This window comes from Hordeum vulgare, chromosome 6H (assembly GCF_904849725.1).
Source record: "Hordeum vulgare subsp. vulgare chromosome 6H, MorexV3_pseudomolecules_assembly, whole genome shotgun sequence".
In the NCBI taxonomy this organism is placed as follows: Eukaryota; Viridiplantae; Streptophyta; class Magnoliopsida; order Poales; family Poaceae; genus Hordeum; species Hordeum vulgare.
Window position 1 is genome coordinate 17,786,088 of NC_058523.1, and position 21,546 is coordinate 17,807,633.

A 21,546-nucleotide genomic window follows, 5' to 3' on the forward strand; every position below is an offset into this window, starting at 1 on the left:
GCACGAAGAGATTAATGGAAAAATAATGCATGACTCCATGCATGACTTAATGATGGGGCATTGTTGCATGATGAGGAAAATTATCTAGTGGATTCTAGCTATTTAATAATAGGGGATTGGGGCTATGGGTTGGGGCTATGGGTCCAAAAAACTACCGGTTTTGAATTTTTTGCTGATAACTACTAAGTTAGGGGTTTGCTGTTCAAAAAACCCCTAAATGACCAAGTGATTTGAGGACGGGGTGTCGACCCGTTGGCTGGGCAGTTGGGGTAGCTGCCAGCCCGTCCAGGTTCGAGACTTGGCTCTAACACGCGCTCACAAAGTTTCTCCTATAAATAAAAGCGAACGAGGGTTAGCCCTTGGGTTGGTCTTATTTTAAGGATGATCCCTGTAAACTATTACAAAAGTAATCAGATCCCTGTAAAGTTCTAGAAAACACAATTGGGTCCCTCCAATGGCTCCCCGCAGCCGTGCTCGCCGGCCAGCAACTGCCACAAGGGGCTCACCGGCCAGCGTCCATGGCACCGCCGCAGCTCTCTCCCGTCGCCCTACGTTGTCCAGTGCGCGCGGCATGGCAACTGGATATAATTTGTATAAACAGAATAGTAAGTTTTTTTTCATGTTTAACTGCTGGAGTCTCCTCTCTTTATCGAGATATATGCTCATTATGTTTTACTTTGGTCATTATGTGTTACTTGGTTGTGAAGATGAAGCTACAAGACAGTCTTTGAGGTTCAGATTCACCTCATCCTTATCTCTTCTTTTATGGTCTGCTTTTGATGGTCCAATTTGACATGTATGTAGTAAAATAAAATAAAAATGAGGTGATGTATGTAGTATATTTGGTTGTGCTTGAAGGCAATGTCTTGACTTTTTTTTAGACCAAGAGAGTAAACAGGCTACTCTTTTGGTGTGGTGTCACAGAGACAAAAAGAGGGACAGCATCCATCCATTGCCATCCCCATCCCTTCTTGGAAGGGCAGCTAACTCGTGAACAATTCTGTTTTGCTCTTTGTTGATCGCTGTAATTTGGAATGAGCTTCGCCTCTATGTCAGAAATCAATTAGCACTGTAATGCCTTGTAACTTTCTCGTGCAATCAGATTGACACGGATTCTTCAGCTGCGTTCGGTTGACACGGATTTGAAAAGGGTTTGGCAGGGATTGAATCCTATGCAAGTAAAATTCCCCGAAATCCCCTCCAATCCCCTTGGGACAGGGAGTAACCGAACAAAGCCTCAAGGGGTTGACATCAACATTGCACGGATTCGGAAACAGATTGCGACTCATCGCCGCAAGAAGTCATGTCTTACATCCAACTGTTAAGCAGTGGCGTGTTTCGTGAAATGTACATCTAAGTGGGAACAGATCCCTCCACCAGAATCTGTGCTGCCACTCATCTCCCATCCGACGGTCCCAAGCTCCCTTCTTATATTTTTCGCACCTCAAGCTCAGATTCTATACTAGCCGCTACTTTTTGTGCCTTTGGCCTTTGGGTAGTGCACTTAGTGATACCTCACCACCGTCCCAACTGTGTCTAGACCATCAAGCTTGTCCTTGGTCAGTGCTAAGAACTAGAAGGAGCTGCCCCACGTTCTGGCTTATTAAGGTCACCCTCTTCGTCTCTTCGTGCGTTGAGTCTGGCCAGGAAATCTTCTGTTTGAACCAAGCCACCGGCAACCCCTACCAGAGCCAGGTTTGCGGGGCTGCGCTTCGCGTACTGTTCGAGGAAAGGTTCTGCTTCGGTAAGGTATGTCGAAGATGACGGTTCCGCGTCCCCACACTCCCCTCGGATGTAGACAGCCCTGCCAACCAGCAAACAACCGGTTCAATTAACAAAACCATTTGTAGGGATACATATGTTTTGAAGAAGAGAGGGAGGGGGATTAGCAATGCACCATTCGTCCAACATTTTGGCAAGCTCTTTTTGCTTGCTTGCCGATGTTCCCCAGATCTCCATTTGCCTGTAAACACATCCAGGAACATGGGTATCAGGGGAAGCACTTTTTGTGCATTTCAATACAAAAGCAGCAACGATCGTGTATGTATATTGTATAGTAGTCACAATTGACAACTGAGCTACAACAATTGCATATGGCTAGAGTCTTCAAGCATGGAACCATCACTTGCCCAAGGAAAATTCCTTGCATTTCAAAGACATCTGTGTGGCCATGTATAGTGGAGAAGCAGTGGAAGAAAGCTGAAGCTTGGAATTAGGTAAGATTGGCCTACACAGCATACCTCAGGTAGTAAGTTCTGTAAGCAGACGTGCCTTTTTCCAAGAGGGTGGACAGGCCATCTCGAATTAAAAACGTCCTTATCTGTCAGGTAGAAATATAAGAAAGTTGTTAGAAGATACGCATTCAGCCAAGTTACAGTTGTAGGCCTCTCCCATGCATTTGTTAAGAAACGGAAGGTCCAAAGAGAAAGTAACCATCCAGGCTAAAGAGCAAAGTATTCGTATCTCAACAAGTGACCAACAAAGCTGAAAACAATGGCGAAGTACCTTGTAGGTCAGGAATTTTAGTTTAACCATCAAATTTGAATCCTCCTCAACCAGACCATCCTTAGTTGACAATCTTGAATTCGAAGCACCGTTGCTATTTTCTGGAAAAGCGCTACTGTCTTTGGAAAGTTCAGCAGCCTTGAACAGGTTTACATCAATGAAGAAACCTAACCATGAAGTATTGCAAGAGCTGAGAATTAGTTGTCAAAGGAGGTGAGAGTTTACTGGAACAAAAGGCTCATCTTACCTCTGTACAGTGGCCACAACTCTTGATTTTTCCTACAAAGATAAATGCAGGATTCATTAGAGCTAATAAATATCTAAAAGAGAGCTAATGAGACACTTTATCCATTTCATCATATTACAAGGTGGGCGTGGGAACTAAGAAGCCAATAATAGTATAGGAAAATGACCGTGATAGCCAGGAACTTGTTGTCTAGGGAAGGAGAGCGAATAGTTACTATGTGTATTTAACCATAAATGGGGAAGGGAGATGAGAGATAAACAATGGCAAAAGCTTACCTCATCTCTTGCTGATAACGTCTAAAAGCAGAATCCTTGCGCACATGGATAACCATCTTGTAATACAAGTTATCATTTGAAAGAGAATTAATTTTTTGGTAATCCCAATAACATTTGAAAGCTGCAGGGAGATTTCTCTTCTTCATCAGACGGATCATCTCCTGTAACAGTCCAGAACAACAAGCTATTGACTTACTGACGTTGCAGCTATCATGCATTTAAAATGGAAGCGTGTCTATCACAGTCAAGAAGAATCTATTTTTGGACAAGAACCAATAAAATCTGCTAACCTGTAATTTCTTAGTTGCATAGTCCGTAGGATGTGCTTGCAAAAAATGAGTGACAACTGATCTATCAGCATTTTGAGATTGAGCGTCAAGACCACTGTTTCCAAACCAATCGCAGTGCTCCGAACACAATGATGACCCAGCATTTTCAAGAAGTGCTTTAATTTTCTGTCGTGTAAAAATAGAAGTTACAGCAAGGTAGAACCCATACAAAAGTTAAGACAAATCATGAAGGAGACGGTACCACTTCACAACATTAAATAATACCTGCTTCGCATCTGACTTATTGGCAGCGCATATTTCTCGTAAACTTGGTCCTAAATCAGAGTTGCCTGCATATAATACCAACTTTCTGAATCGGTAGAACATATAAAGTGTTTACAACTTCACAGCTCAGAAGCATCATACAGTCTTGGAACATGTTCAAATACATCAGAAAAATCTTTGTTAGGATAGAAGCATAGTGTACTGACATTAAGGTTCCCAGATCTGTGACACCTATTTCCAGGAGTGAATGTTTCCTCTTTTTTGTTAAAGTTTGAACTTGAACCACCTATAATAGGTTGAACTTAAAACCACCATTTAACATAAGTTCATACTCCATACTTTCATGTTTGCTGGAATCACTTCTTTTGTCTTCACTTATACAGAATTGGTCAAGTGTGATCAACCTCTGTGATCTACAGTTACAAGTTCCAACCATGATATATCAATTGTTAATGATTAAAAATAGTTTTTCGAGAAAACGCAAAAGACTTTGCGTTTCATTGTATTGAAAAGAGGGGAAGACAACCTCCGAGGAGGCTAGTACAAAGGTGTTACAACCAGATCAGTGCACGTCCCAGGTGGGTGGCAGGGTGACCCTAAGCCCCTTGGCCCCTGCCTGCGCCCAATTCCTGGACTCGTCCTTGATCGCATCGGCGAGCTCTACTAGCGATGGGGTTACAAGGTCGAATACACACGCGTTCCTATGCTTCCAGATCATCCACGGAACGAGAAGCGCAATCGAGGCCAGCGCTTTGCGGAGCGGGTGAGGCGTGGCATCGCAAGCGCGTAGCCACCAATTCTGCAGCGAGGCGTCCTGGTCGGGCACAGGTGCCGGTAGTCGCAGCCAGGACATGATCCCGTGCCAAGTCTGCTTCGCAAATGGGCAAGAGAGTAGCAGGTGCTGCATCGTCTCCGGTTCCTGGTCGCAAAGAAGGCACCGAGGGTGATGCGTTAGGCCATGCCGAGCAAGGCGCTCCGCAGTCCAACAGCGGTCCTGATTGGCGAGCCAGTGGAAGAATTTGACCTTTGGAGGGGCCCAACTCTTCCAGATCAACTTCCAAGACCGGCAAGCGATCGAACCGTGGAAGGTGGCTAGATAGCCGGACCTGGCTGAGTAGCTGCCGCTTGCTGTCCACTTCCAGGAGAGCGTGTCCGGCTCTGCGGAGAGGGTGATGCGGGACACCAACAGCCAGATCTAGAGATACTGCCCAATCTCCTGGAGGCCAATGGTGCCGTGAATGTCCCTCGCCCAGGCATTGCCGGCTATGCCTGCTGCCACCGTCCTGGACTTTCTGCGATGCTTGGGGATGCACATGTATAGCGAGGGCGCATGCTCGCGGATGGAGAGGCCGAGGAGCCATCGGTCCTCCCAGAAGAGCGCAGTCGATCCGTCTCCAATCTGCATGGTGGTGGAGGCATAGAAGAGGCCATACTCCTCGGGGGTGAACTGCAGGTCCAGGCCGTGCCATGCTCGGCTAGTGTCCGTCCGTGAGAGCCATAGCCATCGGAGCCGAAGGGCCAGCCCCGTGCGCTCTAGGTCTCGGACACCCAGGCCGCCGTACTCCAGCGGCCGGCATACCCGTCGCCAGTTCACGTGGCAATGGCCACCGTGGGCCGCCTCGCGCCCGGCCCAGAGAAACCCACGCTGAATTTTCTCAAGCTGCTTCAAAGTTTTCTTCGGGGGCGCTAGGGCGAGCATCTGGTGGACGGGGATGGCGCTGAGCACAGACTTGACGAGCGCCAGTCGCCCGGCCTTGTTCATGAGCCATGCCTTCCAAGATGGTAGGCGGCCGGCCACCTTGTCGACTAGGGGCTGCATCTGAGCCGCGGTGGGGCGGCGCGTGGAGAGGGGGATACCCAGATACGTGATGGGCAGAGCCGCTGTCTGGCAGCCCAGAATCGCCAGTGATTCGGCGGTCAACTCATCTCCATGTAGTGCGGTGGCGGAGCTCTTGCCGTAGTTCACGTGCAGTCCGGAGGTGGAGCCGAAGATCCCTAAGATGCCCTTCACAGCGAGGACCTTGTCGGTCGAGGCGTGGCAGAACAGCATCACATCATCGGCGTAAAGCGAGATAGCCGGGATGTTGCGTCGGGGGTGTAGTCTCCGGAGGATGCCGGCCTGGAGCGCCCGTTGCATGAGGCGGTTGAGCGTGTCGACGGCCAGCACGAAGAGCTGCGGGGATGTCGAGTCACCCTGTCTCAACCCGCGGCGATGCCAGATCGGGGGTCCCGGCACGCCATTGAGCAAGACGCGGGTGCTAGCCGAGGAGAGGAGGATGGCCAGCCACTCCCGGAACCTCGCTCCGAAGCCATATTGGTGCAGGGCCTCGAAGAGGAAGGGCCAAGATATGGAGTCGAAGGCCCGGGTGAGGTCGAGCTTGAGCATGATCCTCGGCGCGCCCAGTTGGTGCAGAAGCTTGAGGGATTGCCGGACTAGGACGAAGTTGTCGTGGAGTGTACGTCCGGCGATGAAGGCATTCTGATAGCGGCTCACTAGGTCGTCGAGCATCGGTACCAAGCGCAGGGAAAGGACCTTCGCGAAGAGCTTAGCCACAATATGTATCAGGCAGATCGGGCGGTAGTCGCCGAGCTTGTGAGCATCGGAGCGCTTTGGCAGCAAGGTGAGCAGTGCTTGGTTGAACCTGTGGAATCCACGCCCTCTCAGCGCATAGAGCTGCTCAAAGACCTCAAGCACGTCCTGCTTAATGGTGCTCCAGCACGCTCGCAGGAACTCCGCAGTAAGGCCGTCCGGCCCCGGTGCCTTATGCGCCTCACAGCCTCCCAAATCTCGTCGGGGCTGAACGGCGCCTCTAGGCCTGACAGATTAGCTGGCTGGATGAGGTGCTCAAAGTCCAGCGTGTGGGCGCGGTCGGCCGCTGTGCCCAGCAGCCCGTCGAAGTGAGCAAAGGCCGCCCGGGCCATCTCGTCGTGGTCGTTGATCGTCTGCCCATCAACAAGCAAGCTGTACACTCTGTTTTTCTGCCGCCGATAAGTGCATTGCCTGTGGAAGAAGCTCGTGTTCGCGTCGCCGTCCGAGAGGGAGGAGATGCGAGCACGCTGTCGGGCAATAGTGCGCTCAAGCGAAGCCAAGCCCAGGTAGGAGAGCTTGGTCTGCTTGCGCAGCCAATCCTCCGGTGGGGAGAGCGTGCGGGTCTCCATGGCTTGGTCGAAGCGCAGGATAACCTCGCGGGAGATGGCAAGCTTGTCCCTTATGTTGCCCGTGGACTTGGCGCTCCAGCTCGTGAGGGCGCGGCCCGTAGCCTGCAGTCGCCGTACCAGCCGCCTGAAGGGGTCTGGGTCGGACACCGAGCCCCAGGCCGCGGCAACCGTGTCGTGGAAGCCGTCGAGGCGCATCCAGAACTCCTCGAAGTGGAAGCGCTTGTGAGCTGATGGCATGGGCGAGCAGTCCAGGAGCAGAGGGCAGTGATCGGAGATAACGGATGCCAGGCAGCGGAGGTGGCACTCGCCATGACTGTCCTCCCAGTCGGTGGTGCAGAGCACCCGGTCGAGGCGCACGAGCGTAGGAGGGGATTGCTCGTTGGACCACGTGAAACGACGCCCATTGAGGTAAACCTCCTTGAGGGCAAGGTCGTTGATGACGCGGCGGAATCTACCCATCATGCGGTGGTTCACGTTGCCCGAGCTTTTGTCCGAGGCACGACATATCAAGTTGAAGTCCCCACACAACATCCATGGGCCTGGGCTAGTATCGCGAATGTCGCGCAGCTCTTGCAGGAATAGCAATTTGTCCTGGTCGCTTTGGGGCCCGTAGACCGTGGTGAGCCACCAGGGGTTGCCATTGGGCGCGCGCACCTTCGCAGTCACCGCGTGCTGCGTGAACTGAAGGTCAGAGAGCGTGGCAGCCCTAGTTTTCCAAGCCAGGAGAATGCCGCCGCGCGTGCCATCGGCCGGGAGGTAAGTGGACCCATCAAATTCAGACCCAAGCGTTTCCAGCACAACAGACGACGAGATCAAAGCCATCTTAGTTTCTTGCAGGCATACAATGGATGCGCGGGTGGTACAGAGTAACGATCGAATCGCGCAGCGCCTGGCGCGTGAGTTAAGGCCTCTAACATTCCATACAACAATCTGCAAGCCGTGATCCATGAACAAGGTGTCGACGCGTGGCGAGCGGCGCTGCTAACTCGCACAGGCTGCAGCGGTGCTGGGCACGGCCGTCAGACAGGCCGGGAGCTCCCTGTCGACGAGGGCCGCGATAGCCTGCATGACCGACATCTGCAGTGGCGTGGCAAATAGGTCGTCGTAGGCCTTCATCGCAGCAGCGGAGATGGGCTGATTGATGCCAACTATGCCAAGGGTGCGGAGGATCTGCACTTGGGCACGCCTCTCGGCCTTTGGCGGCGTAGCACTGCTGTGTGAGCCGAAGCCGACCGTCCCCGCCGCGGGCTGAAGTTCAGTGGTGGTCGCTGGCGTTTCCCAGGGGACGGTAGGGCAGCGTTGAGCTGCTTCGTGGCTGCAGACAAGAATTGCCCCAGCGTCCAGGAGGAAGTAACCGGGGTTAGCTGGCTGCGCGATCGACGCAGGGTGATCGGGGGCGAGGCAAACCGACGCGGCGCCGTCACGCGCGGTGCTACATCAGAGCCCTCCCGATCGGGGCGAGTGGGCCGCTGCAGGATGGTGATCGGGGCTGGGCCGGGTCGGCCTGGGGCTTCGCCAGCCGCTGCAGGAGTGGGCTGGGGGGAGGGCGGCCCAGGCGGAGCTGGCTCGGGCGTGGCCTGCTCGGTGGTGGGCGTCCCTGCTGTGGGCCCAGGAGCCAGGACTGGGTGGATGGCGACAAGCGACAAGGCGCTTCCCGCGCTGGCGTGCGGCATCGGCTCCGAAGGGTTTCCCGCGCGTGGTAAAGCGCTGCCCGCTCTGGCCCGCGGCGTCTGATTTGAGGCGTCAGGCGGGGCCCGCGCCGCGGTGGGGATTGCGCAGCTTTGGCCCGACCAAGCGGCAGGCGAGACTGGCGCGGTCTGGGCTTCTGGCTGGGGATCCGTCGCATGGCTGGCGAGCGTGATCTCAGCCGAAGCAGGTGTGGCCCCGATGGGATCTTCCAGTACGAGAGGGCGTGCTGTCTCGTGCGCGGCTGCGTTGGTCGTGGTGGGGGCGCGGGGATTTGAAACGGCAGGAGGAATCGGGTCATCTCCAGCCAATGGCGGGGCGTCAGCTGGCGCCGAAGGTGGGGCCGTTCTGCCGCGGATCAGGGGCAGCGCAGGTAGGTGCGCGCGGGTCCCGGCCGAACCTCCCTTTTGCAGGCTAATGACGCGGTCACCCTCTCCTTTGTTGACGCGATGACGGCGTTGCGCGGGTCCCAGCGGCCTGGGCCAAGCTTGCATGCCCAGTCTGGCAGGGCGGGGGGCCCTCGACGGCGCCGCCACGTCGGGACAGGAGGCCGCCATGGCCGTACCATCAGCGCGGTCGGGGCGCCGCACTCGCCATGCCGGCGCGTCAATGGCCATGCCATCCGCGCGGCCGGCCGGGACCTCGTCGGCACGCCTGCGCTTGCGGCCACGACGGCGCGCGCGTCCTGGGGCTGGGCCTTGGCATTGCCCGTCGTCGCCGGCATGCCCGCCGGCCGCCTGAGGAACGTCCGAAGTGCCCCTGATGCGCTCCGCCACGGTGAGCTCGATGGAAATGGGGTAGGACAGGGTTCGGACGGCCGGGGCTTCAGATGGCACGCGGGCCGGGAGCTGCTCGACGATAGCCAGCACCGCCGCGCGCTGGATGCCGGCGGGGTCGTGAGTGCGGCCGGAGAGACGGAAGACGTCGACGTCATCTCGCGACCGCGTGCGGGGGTGCATCCGCTCAATCCAGCAGCTCGATCCGAGGACGTGCTCAGCCACGGAGAGGTGCCACGCATGCGCAGGAATGCCGCGGAGCTCCAGCTCGACACGGTATCCGAGGTCATCGACGGTGGTGTGCGCCAGCTTGCACCATGGCCGTAGCGAGAGAGAAAAACGCGGCGAACAGAGGATGTGCTCGCCATTGAGCCGGCGCTTGGTGGCCAAGGAGGAGAAGATGATGAGGAAGTCTTCTGGGTGGTGCGCGTGCACGGTGAAGTCAGGAGCAGCTCGACCACCTCGGACGAAGAGACGCGCGGCCGGTTGCCCGTGATGGTGGCCACCATGGCACGGGCAAGGACGAGCTCCGCGTTGTCCATCTCCGTCGTCTGCGCCATGATGACCCGCGCGGGGCGATCTGCGGGCGACGGGGCGGGAGGAGCCGAGAGGATTGCCGGCGCCGGGGGGCGGCACGTGGCTGCGCGGCGGCAGGGATCCTGGCGACCACGCCGCGAGGAGGGGGCGGCGCGGCCGCGGACACGCGCGGTGGCAGCCTGGGGGCGTCCTTGGCGCGGGGTTGCGCGGCGTCCGTGCGAGATGGCTGCCGAGCCACGTCGGCCGTGCGACGGCCGCCACAGGCGCGCGAGGCATGGCCGAAGATGAGACAGCGGCGGCATCGGACGTTGTTGGGGCAGTCGCGCACGTGATGCCTGTGGTCGAGGCAGCGGAAGCAGAGGCCGGCGGCCTCCTCCGGGGACGGGCTGCGGCGCGGCGACGGAGATGCTGGGCAGGGCGGGGCGTCGCGGCGCGGGCGGCGGTGGGGGTGCCTGCGGCGGGGCTGCTGGAACCCGTCCGCGTCAAGCACCGGCCCACGCGTCGCACGGCGTACCTCCGAGCGGGGCCCGAGGCGGTCCTGCACCGCGGGTCGGGGAGCGGGCGCGACGCGTCCGGAGGCGGCGGCGGCGCGCCTGGGAGCGGCGGCGGCCGGCGGGCCTGTGGGGAGCGAGCGCGCGACGTCGCTGTACGACCTCGACGAGGTCTCTCCCTCCAAGCTGCTCCAGTGCTCCCCGTAGGAGACGCGCTCGCCGGAGGGGGTCTCTGGGGAGCCAGCAGGGTCAGCGGCGGCGAAGGCGGCCATCACGCGGGCCCTGAGAGGGGACGGGGGCGGGGCGGAGCGCTGGCGCGAGCGGCGAGGCTAGACTAGGCGCGAGGGCAGGAGCGGAGCGGGAGCGGGAGCGGAGCCATCCATGATTAAAAATAGTTAAAATGCATATAGTTGTGCGGGCACTCTTTTGGAAAATGGTGAATCTTCGTAGCTGTATCGGACTATCAGGTCAATAATATGTATTGATTATATGTATCAGTGTTGCAAAGTTTACCATGCTCAGAGTCAAAAGCAGACCAGTGACTAACAGGAAAAGCACTCCCATGTGGTCTATAATAACATAAAACAAAGGTTCCCTGGTTTCTTCAGATGAGAGGAAGTTTTATTACTCCCTCCAATCCAAATTAATTGTCGCGGCTCTAGCACTCCCATGTGGAGTAATTTGGATCGGAGGGAGTAGGTGACTTCAAAAAATTAAAGAAACTTAAAATGGAGATGGAAGCATGGCCAAGGTCATTTATAAATAAACTGAAACCTTCTTAAGCAACTCATATATTCACTCAAACAACAAGACAACTTAATTATAGTGGCTTACTTCCGTCTAATGAAGGTTGTTGAAAGTTCCTCAAAACTTCCATTTGAACTGAACTTTCGCGACTGACAATACGGGCAACCAGACCTTCAAGTATCTCACCTTGCACCATTACATGATCCTTTGACCCTAGAACAAATAGTCAGTACTTCGATGGTGGGGAGAGATGAAAATATACAGTTCAGTTTAGAGCAGCAGTAAAAGGTAAAGAGTGCGAGGCAAAAAAAAGAAAGAACGAGATAGTCATACCTCGCACAGATATATCAGCTATTTCACCAAGGACCTTACAAACGGGTGTGGCAGTCCCCTCTTCACACAATGCATCGTAGGCAGCAAAGAATGAAGTGGCGGATTTCCTAATGGAGATGTAAACAGAAAGCATAGTGATGTTATGAGCTGGGGCGAAATGCATATGTACATTCATCTGAGAATGATACTTGCATGCCATCAAACAGATGAATGGCATGAAAATATCTGCAGAGTGACATAGACACAAAAAACCTAGCTGTTGAATAATTTCTAGCAATAGTGCAATATAGAAAGTGCACTGACGAGCTCCAATAGTCTATAATTCAAAGGATGCACATCAATGTAAAGAGTAGTTGCTCATACAAACGAGAACATAACAAGAATTCAGTAACATTGGCTGATCATCGTATTCAAGCAACACTTACTGTGGAAACATAATGACACTGCATTTGTTTTCAAAACACTGGACGATTGCAAAACATGAGATGCCAAAATCAAAAAGTGGTTAGGACTTAGGAGGTCTTCTGTACAGTGCAACTACATGAGGTATCATTATTAAAGTCTTTCTCCCTTTCTAATAATCCCATTTAAACAAGTCAGCCAAACACTCTGGATGGAAAACTTCCCGCATGGAGTTATCAGATAAGCACCTCGTGGAAAATAGCCAGACATGGTTTGTTGGTAGGCGCCATTTCCGACAGAATTCAATCAACTTTGGAGTAGAATAAAATTGAGGCTTGCCATGACCCAATTCTGTCACAGCTGTAATCACAGCTACAAAAGCCAAAATAGAATTGATAATGTGGAAATTGATGAACTGGAACAAATGCAGCAAGTGATTCATAGTTCAGAAGGAAAATGAAAGAATAATGCAGCATTTGTAGCCTGAATACAATATCAGATTGAACTAACGATGACAAACAAAACATACACTAAGCACTATTTAGTCAAGAAAAAAAATAGGCATACCATAATCATCCTTAGGCCTTTGCCCATGGTCTCCTAATACAGCCGTGACAAGTTCCATTGAAATGCTTATGCGGTTTTTCTAGAAGCACAAAACAGAGGCAAAATCAGAAATCTTAATGGAACTGCTGACAACAAAAGGCACAATGGATAAAGTAAGCATATGCTTGATTGCGCTTAATTCCAACAAACTAGCTCCAACAGTCAACTAAGCATCAAATCGTGTTATAATTTAACTGCCAGGCTTTAGATTTTATATTTGTTTATGTGAGTTTGTACTAATTCAGAAATATGCAAATTAAAGAGATGGGCTGACTAGAATCGTGTTATAATTTAATTGCCAGGCTTTACATTTCTCCTAGTTGTTTTGACTGAAACAAGAGCTGCATTGGGGTGTGGAATACCTCGAGAAAATCATTGAATTCCGATTGCATCTTAGGAGCTTCTCTCCCCCAAGCTTCACGAAACAAGCGAGCCAAAACAAAAACGCCCGCAGCAGCGTAGCTATAAGCAGAATTTTGCCTTCAGTCAAAACACAAATAGCTCAAGAAATAATGCAGGTAAAAGAGCAGAACGTACATATTTCCAAAGCAGTTCTTGGAATATGCACCACCATGGTTACCAGCATACATGAACAAAGACCCTGAATGCTTGAGCGTAACCTGAAGAGATCAAAACATCTTAAGCAGGATAAACACTTTCTTTTAAGGCAGCAGGGCAAACACATCGAACAATCAGCATGAGCTCTAATTTCAGAACAGTTAATTAGAATGGGGGGAAATGACGAATTAGGTATACCTCCATGGTAGCTAATCCTTGCGACACCATCTCAATCATCCGGGTTCTTGACTGCAGTCACACAGACGGCAGTTAATATCTCATTTAGTGAATGGGGATAAGAGACCCCTAATGAGCTGCTGTCACTGAAATATATACTGTATAGCCAAGGAAGCACGCACCTCCTGGTCGGATTCCTCGTTCTCGAACTTGGGGTAGAAGGCGGCCCGGATCCGCGCCTCGGCGAAGGCGCTGCTGCTGTCAGCTGAGAACTCGTTCAGCAGAGCGGAGAGCTCGTCCCCGGCGCCGCCCTGCTCGGCCGCGACCCCAGCGGTGTCCGTGTTGGGTGGCGCAGGGGTCGTCTTCTCCTCGATGCCCCCGGCGGCCGTGGACGAGGGGGCGGGGGCGGGGGCTGGGGTGGGAGTGGCCGTCTGCTGCGCCTGCGAGGAGAGACACGGTTAGGGCTTTGGGAGCCGGAGAGGAGGAGGGTCGGGAGGCGGCGCACGTTGTCGCGGCGAGGAGGCATTGCGAAGGGCGAGGGCGGGGATGGAAGCCGGCGGGGCGCACGGCGTGTTCCGGCGGATTTGGCGGTGGAAGGACCTGCGGATTGACTGGGGGTCTGGGTCTGAGCTTGGGCTTCGGACGTGGGCTCCGCCTCCACGTACTGCAAAGTTCTTTTTTTTTAGATAGATGTTAGGATTTAATTAATCCTATTATTTAGGAATAATCCTCCCTTGTAATTAGCGTGCGGTTTGCACCTGTCAACCGTTCGAAGCGCTCCCACACCCCATGATGGGATGCGTCCCTTCGTGGCGTTGGCGACGGTTCACCTGTATATAATCCTCATGTATCATCAATGAAAGGTATAGTTTGATTAAATCATTCTAAACACGTTATCAGCACATAACTCTACAGAGAGCAGTGCACAGGCAAACCAACTCCGGCGAGAGTTGCCGGAAAAGAAGAAAGAAGGGAAGAAAAGATAAGAAAACTTCGAGAAACAATCCAATGGGGGAGGAAATTTGTTTAGTGGACAGTGGTGCCTCTAACACAATTCTACGGAAGGTTAAATACTTCCAAAGTCTCAAAAAGAGTAAGGGAAGTGTTATGAGAATTGGTGGTCATGACACGGTAATTGTTAGTTCTAGTCAAGCCACATTTACCCTCCCGAATGGTACAAAACTTGAAATCCACGAGGCTTATTGTATCCGGATTCAACTCGTACCCTGTTGAGTTTTAAGGATATCCGTATGAATGGCTACCACATTAAAACTCATGAAGACAATGCGGTTGAAGGCCTACTCATAACTCAGCAGAAGGGATCCGACAAGGAAACCCTTGAGAGACTGCATGCTCTATCTTCTGGACTGTATTACACATACATCAAGCCAGAGCAACATTTGGCATACAAAATAACTTTTCAGAATCTTGACAAGTTCAAGATATGGCATGATCGCCTGGGTCATCCTGGTGTGGGAATGATGAAAAAAATTATTGACGGTTCAATTGGACACAACATAACGATTGCTAATTTCCCCCAAATCCTCGGATTTCGTATGCACTGCATGTGCAACTGGGAAATTAACCACAAGACCTTCATATCTGAAGATCAAGAATGAACCACTTAATTTTCTTGAACGCATTCAAGGAGATATATGTGGTCCAATTCAACCGTTATCGGGACCATTTAGATATTTTATGGTGCTCATTGATGCATCAACAAGATGGTCTAATGTGTGTCTATATTATCAACAAGGAACCATGCTTTTGCAAAGATGATCGCTCAAATCATTAAACTGAGGGCAAATCATCCTGAACATAGGATAAAATCCATCAGAATGGATAATGCTGCTGAATTTAGTTCACGAGCAGTCAATGGTTACTGCCTAGCCTTGGGCATAACTGTGGAGCATTCTGTAACATATGTACACACACAAAATGGTCTTGCGGAATCACTTATCAAGAGGATCAAGTTGATAGCAAGACCACTCCTACAGAATTGTAATCTTCCAACTTCTTGTTGGGGACATGCGATATTGCATGCCGTAGAGTTGATACAAATTCGACCAACTGCATATCATACAGCCTCCCCGTTGCAGTTAGTACGTGGAAATCAACCAAGTATTTCCCATCTTTGAAGATTCGGTTGCGTTGTGTACGTACCGATATCACCACCTCAGCGTACATCGATGGGTCCACATAGAAAAATGGGGATCTATGTGGGGTACAATTCTCCGTCGATTATAAAGTACCTGGAGCCTCTAACAGGGATCTATTTACACCCCGGTACGCTGATTGTATCTTCGATGAGGACAATTTTCCGGCATTAGGGGAGAAAAGAACCACAAAGAATGCCAGAAAATAGATTGGAATGTTAAAGGCATTCAGTCCTTAGATCCACGTACGAATGAATCTGAACTGGAAGTTCAGAAGATTATTAATTTGCAAAATATTGCAAATAATCTGCCAGATGCATTTACTGATTATAAAGGTGTCACTAAATCCCATGTTCCCTCTATGAATGTTCCAGAGAGAGTTGAGATATCTCATAAGACCACTTAACCGCCCAAGAGAGGGAGAAAACTGGACAAAAAGGATAAGGCTTCTCAGAAGCATCCGTGGGAAGTGAGGATCCCTCAAATAGTGAATGCAGGTCAACCACGAGTTGATATTCAACCTAGTGTTGAAAGACACCTAAAGGATGTCATGCATCCAGAACTCAGCACGACTGTGCACATAGATATTGGTGCTGGGACATTGGTACACCTTGACTCGATTGTTGTGGGAAATCACGATGAGTCAGAAGGTATTAATGAGATTTCCATCAACTATGTTGAATCAGGAGAATCATTCAACAGAAAGACTACAATTGTCGACATATTTTTTGCCTCAAAGATTGCAGATGACCTGGCATTGGATCATGAACCTAAGTCCATGGCAGAGTGTATGAAACGCTCAGACTGGTCCAATTGTAAGGTTGGAATAGAGGATGAATTGCGCTCGCTTGCTAAGAGAGGGGTATTTACTGCAGTAATACCTACTCCTCCTAATGTTTTCCCCGTGGGGACAAAATGGGTTTTTGTTCGTAAAAGGAATGGAGATATAAAACGAGGCTTTTAGCACAAGGGTTTACACAGAGACCCGTCATCAATTATGATGAAACATATTCTCCTGTGATGAGTGGAATCACGTACCGATACTTGATATCATTGGCAGTGCAAATGAATTTGTATATCCAATTGATGGATGTTGGGACTGCATATTTATATGGGTCACTTAAGACGGATATCTATATGAAAGTTCCCGAGAGACTGAAGATTTCGGATCCGAAAGCTAACCGCAACATGTATTGCATAAAGCTATTGAAGTCGTTATACGGCTTGAAACAGTCGGGTAGAATATGGTATAACCGACTAAGTGAGTTCCTTCTATAGAAGGGTTACTCAAACAACAATGATTGTCCATGTGTGTTCATCAAGAAATCCACTGATGGATTTTGTATAATTTTCGTGTATGTTGATGACTTGAACATCATTGGGACTACACGTGAAATACATGAGGCAAGTAATCATCTCAAGACGGAGTTTGAGATGAAAGATGGATTTTGTATAATTTTCGCGAGAGGCAGGTTTTGCTTGCTTTCGCGATAGGCACAATTTGCCTTCGTGAGCACGGCCGTGCTTCTCGGAAACAAGAAAAACATGTTTTCTGTTTTTTCTGCAAGAGACAAAAAAAGTGTTTTCTGTTTTTTCTGCGAGAGACACGGTTTTGCTTCCGCGAGAGGCATCGTGCCTCCTGGAATGGAAAAAATGTGTTTGTTCTGCTAGAGGCACGGTTTTGATTTCGCAAGATGCACGATTTTTACCTCCTCTCGAAAAGGAAAAAACGCGTTTTTTCGCGAGAGACATGATTTTGCTTCCTTGAGAGACACGATTTTGCCTTCGTGATAGGCGCGGTCGTTCCTCTCAGAAAGGAAAAAATGCGAAAAAATGCGTTTTCTGTTTTTTTACGATAGCGAGAGATACAATTTTTTGTCTGTTTCTTTCGTGAAAAAAATTCGTCAAAGACATATCAATATGGGATCTAGTTTTAAGGATCTCAACGCTAGAAATTCAACGGTGAAAACTGTTCGAGAGTTGGACGCACGGTTTAGGAGATTAAACATTTTAAAAATATAAATCTACAAAAAAAAACTCACATGTTGCAACAAATGGCACGCTTGCAGTGCGCCACTTGTCGCAACCTGAAAGGTGGAAGTGATCTTTGAAAGGAGTACTCCATAAGGCTGGTTGTAATGGGGAGTATGATATACTAGTATCATGCATATGATACTAGTATATGATACCACATCTGTAATGCATAGTATCATATGTTAGTATCATAAGATAGTTCATTTATTGCCATGCATGACACGTAGTAGCACAACATTTAATATGATACAATATCATGATATGATACTCAAGTCTCTTTTTTTCATTTAATTCTATGTCTCCTCATTAAAATTACTTAATTGACATGCATGATAGTACCTATGATACTCCCATTACGACCAGTCTAAGAGCATCTCCAGCCGTTCGGCCCCTCAGGGACGTGAAATAGCGTTGCATGGGGGTGCATCGGCGAAAAAATTGGCCGGGGGGGGGGGGGGGGGGGCTGGGTTCCCATTCGCCCCCTAAAGCCCAAACTGTTTTTTAAATAAACTCGGTCCAAATTCGGCCAAAACCGAGTCAAATCCGAAGGAAATTCATAGTTTCATTAAAAAATGTAAAAAAAGTGAAATAAAAACATAATTAAACATAACTAAACTACGTCGCCGCCTTCTACAAGCCGAGGAGCTTGTAGAAATTGGTGTAGTTGTTGTCGTCGTCGTTGTTGCCGCCCGCTCCGCCGCCGTCCTTGCTGCACCCTGCCGTTGGTCGCCATGGAGAACGGGGTTCGAAGGCCCCGACGCCTCCTCGTTGTTGTCGTCGCGGACCACGACGCCGCCCTTCTCGCGGCCGCTGCGACGGACGGCGATCTCCTCCAGGGCGCGGCGCTGGCGCTCCATCTCCTTCCAGACGTAGTTGTCCCGCGACCATTTCAGGGCGGTCTCGTCGGCGGCGGCCATGGCAAGGTGCTTCTTCTTGACGGGGAGGAGTCCCGACTCTGTCTTCGGCTTGACGAGGCGGGAGGAAGCTTCGAGATCGTTGATGACAAAGCCAGCGCTGCGCTTGCGCCGCCCCAGCAGCGTCTCCTGCGGCTTCGGCCACGCAGAGGAGCGGGATCGGGAGCCGAACATGGAGGATGACGCCGTACGTCTCCATCCCTCTTGGCGTACAGGAGCTGCCGCGGCGGCGGGAGAAGGCTGGTGGTGGTGGATACTCGTACCTTGGCGAGTTGCCGCCCTTGATGTGCTCGAGGATGGCCTCCAAGGTGCGGCCGGGGACGCCCCACCATTGGCATCGCCCCTCGGAGTTGTGGCGGCTGCAGGGTTCGACCCCGTTGGAGGTGGCGAGCTGGTCGGCATGACGGCGATCGAATTACGCCGTCCACAGTTTGTTGCGCGAGCTCTCGGGCAGCCCCGACCGGATGCGCGTGATCTTCGCCCGCCGGTTAGCTCTAGTGGGCGGCGGTGGCACCAAGACTCCACTGGCGCTCCATAGAGGAGGGAGGCCTCGTCCTTGCGGAGGTGACAACGACCAAAACCATTTGCGGCCACTCCATCGTTGGGATAGCGTTCGACCATCTTTTTTGGGGAAGAAAGAGAGAGAGAAGGCACCGGCGACGAAGGAGAGGGAGAGAGTGTCGGCGAGAGAGGTGTGTGGCTACCGGTGGGGAGAGGGCACCTTATATAGCCGCGGGCAGGCGGGCACATGGAGCGCCGCCGTGTGAACGCATGGCAGGAACCGACCGGACGTGCGTCGCCGGGACGCACGTCGCCGCGCCTTCACTCTGCCGCACGTGAATCAACGGAAGGGTGACCGGCGGCGCAACCTTCGCATTGATTCCCGCGGGAAACGAGGCGATGAGGACGACGACCGCGCACCGAGTCGCTGACTCGACGGGCCCATTGTTTTTTTGCGTCAAAAAAGTTTCCGTCGGCGCCCCAGACAACCCCGAGCGCGCTCGGTTCGGCCTGGGATCGCCGGGGCCAATTTCGGTCCGAGGCAGCAAAAAACAAGCTCCTCGGAGCGCGAGTGGGCCGTTTTTTCCTGCCAGCGAAAAAAATGATCGAGGAGGTCTGGTGAAGGCGTGGCTGGAGATGCTCTAATTAGTGATTTCAGAAAGAGACACGTCCTAAATTTTGTTTGTCGCCACACAATCAGGCTGGGGTTTGGCCCGGTCCGCCCTCCCCAAAAAAGGATTATTGCCGAAGTTTGTAAATTACCATTTCTAAAGAGGTGTACATTACTATTACAGACCACATAGATAGCATAAAGCTTACCAAGTGGTCATCTTGGTAATCTATCAATAAAAAATTGTACTCCTTCCGTTTCTAAATATAAGTCTTTTAAGAGATTTCACTAAGGATCTACATACAGAACAAAATGAATAAATATACACTATAAAGTATGTCTATATAGATTCATATATAGTCCATTAGTGGAACCTCTAAAAAGACTTATATTTAGGAACGGAGGGAGTAATCAATAATGGAGGCTGCTATGCATCTGTCGGGTATGTTTAGAAAACATCATTCACCTTGATAGCCGTTTGATCTACATGTGTAGCCGTCCGATCCGCACGCGGCGCTTCGGCTGGTCATCCGGTGATTCCGGAGACAACGCTCGAGTTTCTGAAACAATTGGTTTGTTGCAGTTTTTTTTCTTCGCGCTTCGGCTGGGCACCCGATAATTTCTGAGACAACGCTCGAGTTTCTGAGACAATCGCTTTGTTGCAGAAAATCAAACGCTCACGGACACTCAACTGCAGGAAACGGTTCCTGAAACAACAACATTGTTCCAAAAAAACGGTCACAACTCACGCGGAAGCTGGTCCGGTCTCGTCCGTCTGATAAAGGACAGATCGGACGGTCGCCGAGCCGGCGGACGAGCCAGCACGATCGACCGGTTGAACCCAATCTTTTCCCATCAATAATCAATAATATCATAAAGCCCGCACAAAGTGAAACATAGATAGCATGCATATAGTTTCCAAACCTTGACCTCTCAAAACTGATAACGCGTCTGTAAACAAAATGAAAATGATTGCATAATATAGTCTTGTTTTTTGCCGGTAATAAGCCGTTCTAGCATCATTCTTTTTGTTTATTTCGAAGATGATTTTATCACCTTCTGGTGAAAGGGGCTCCAACAAAACCAACATTATATTATATGATGATAACTGTGAGCAGTTGAAATTCAGTACTTCCTCTGTAAACTAATATAAGAGTATTTAGATAACTACTTTAATGATCTAAACGCTCTTATATTAGTTTACGGAGGGAGTACAAAATTACAATGTTGTTCTTTATTTCCAAATTGCGCATCAGCCGGCGCACTTGGGACAACATAAAATTGATCAGGATGTATGGGATGGCGAATGAGGATGGGCCGGCGTCGCCGATGTGCCTGAAGAAGAATATTCTTTTATGCACTTGTCCATGCAATGTTCCATTGAAACGTAGCAAAGGTTGTCTATTAAACAATATGAACCTTCGCACCCTGGATCACACACGCACAATACGTGTGGCAACTTAATCTTCTTGTTGACATTGGCATCCATGATCCGACCTACGCGACAAAAATATATATCAACCATTAATATCCGTAAGTCTCTATTGCATACTTACCTGAGCCGTTCTAAATGTCAGCTTCTCAGGCTCGATACCGGGAGTCACGCACTTGAACCGCTTTCAAACCCTGCCCGACAAGGAAAATGATTTGCTAAGTTTTTCATTAATTGATATATCAGAAAATCATCGAAAGAGACCGATAGAGCGCAAGAATGATTGAAATTACCCTTGGAGCATCTCCTGCAGGCTTTGGAACTATTTCAAGGGTCTCGATAATGGGTCGAAGGCATCAACTCTTCACTTATCAATTTGAATGTCCAACAGAATCCAATGGAAGCTGCACATGTATATATATGTGTGTGTGTCAGTAACTTACCAATTACACTTATAAGTGAATGGACACAACAGAGTAAAGACCCTCACTTGAAGTTGTATGGAAACAATATGTGGTCACAGAAATTTTGATCTGTTAGAAACCTTAGAAGGTTTTCCTCCGTCTCCTTGGGTTTATCAGTTAGCGTCGCTATATGTATTTTTATCTCGGTCAATAAGCCCAATATTTAGGATGTTCCTACTTTTACATTCCAGAATCTTCATTCTGCATAATAGAGTACAAGTTATATGTAGACAATGAATTGAAATAACTAAACAAGTTATATGTAGACAACGAATTGAAAAACTTACAGACAATAACAACTCATAAGCGATTTGTCGAGGGCGTCGGCATTGTACATCTGGAAGAGTTCATCAAAGTCAATATGGATTTCTTCGGGGCGGCC

At 50.6% G+C, this 21,546-nt stretch overlaps 1 protein-coding gene across 1 annotated transcript; it reads right to left on the minus strand.

Moving 5' to 3' along the window:
* Positions 1 to 1,222: 1,222 nt before the first annotated feature.
* Positions 1,223 to 18,331, minus strand: LOC123404926 (tRNA ligase 1-like). Its single transcript, XM_045098835.1, has 18 exons — positions 17,930 to 18,331; positions 13,559 to 13,717; positions 13,236 to 13,493; positions 13,075 to 13,125; positions 12,856 to 12,938; positions 12,681 to 12,780; positions 12,280 to 12,358; positions 11,961 to 12,084; positions 11,311 to 11,417; positions 11,065 to 11,190; positions 3,582 to 3,646; positions 3,318 to 3,482; positions 3,028 to 3,188; positions 2,753 to 2,784; positions 2,506 to 2,672; positions 2,241 to 2,320; positions 1,898 to 1,963; positions 1,223 to 1,804 (listed from the first exon to the last, which is right to left on the minus strand). Exons 1-18 carry the CDS (start codon positions 18,329 to 18,331, stop codon positions 1,567 to 1,569), a joined length of 2,463 nt encoding a protein of 820 aa, XP_044954770.1. The 3' UTR covers positions 1,223 to 1,566.
* Positions 18,332 to 21,546: the final 3,215 nt, after the last annotated feature.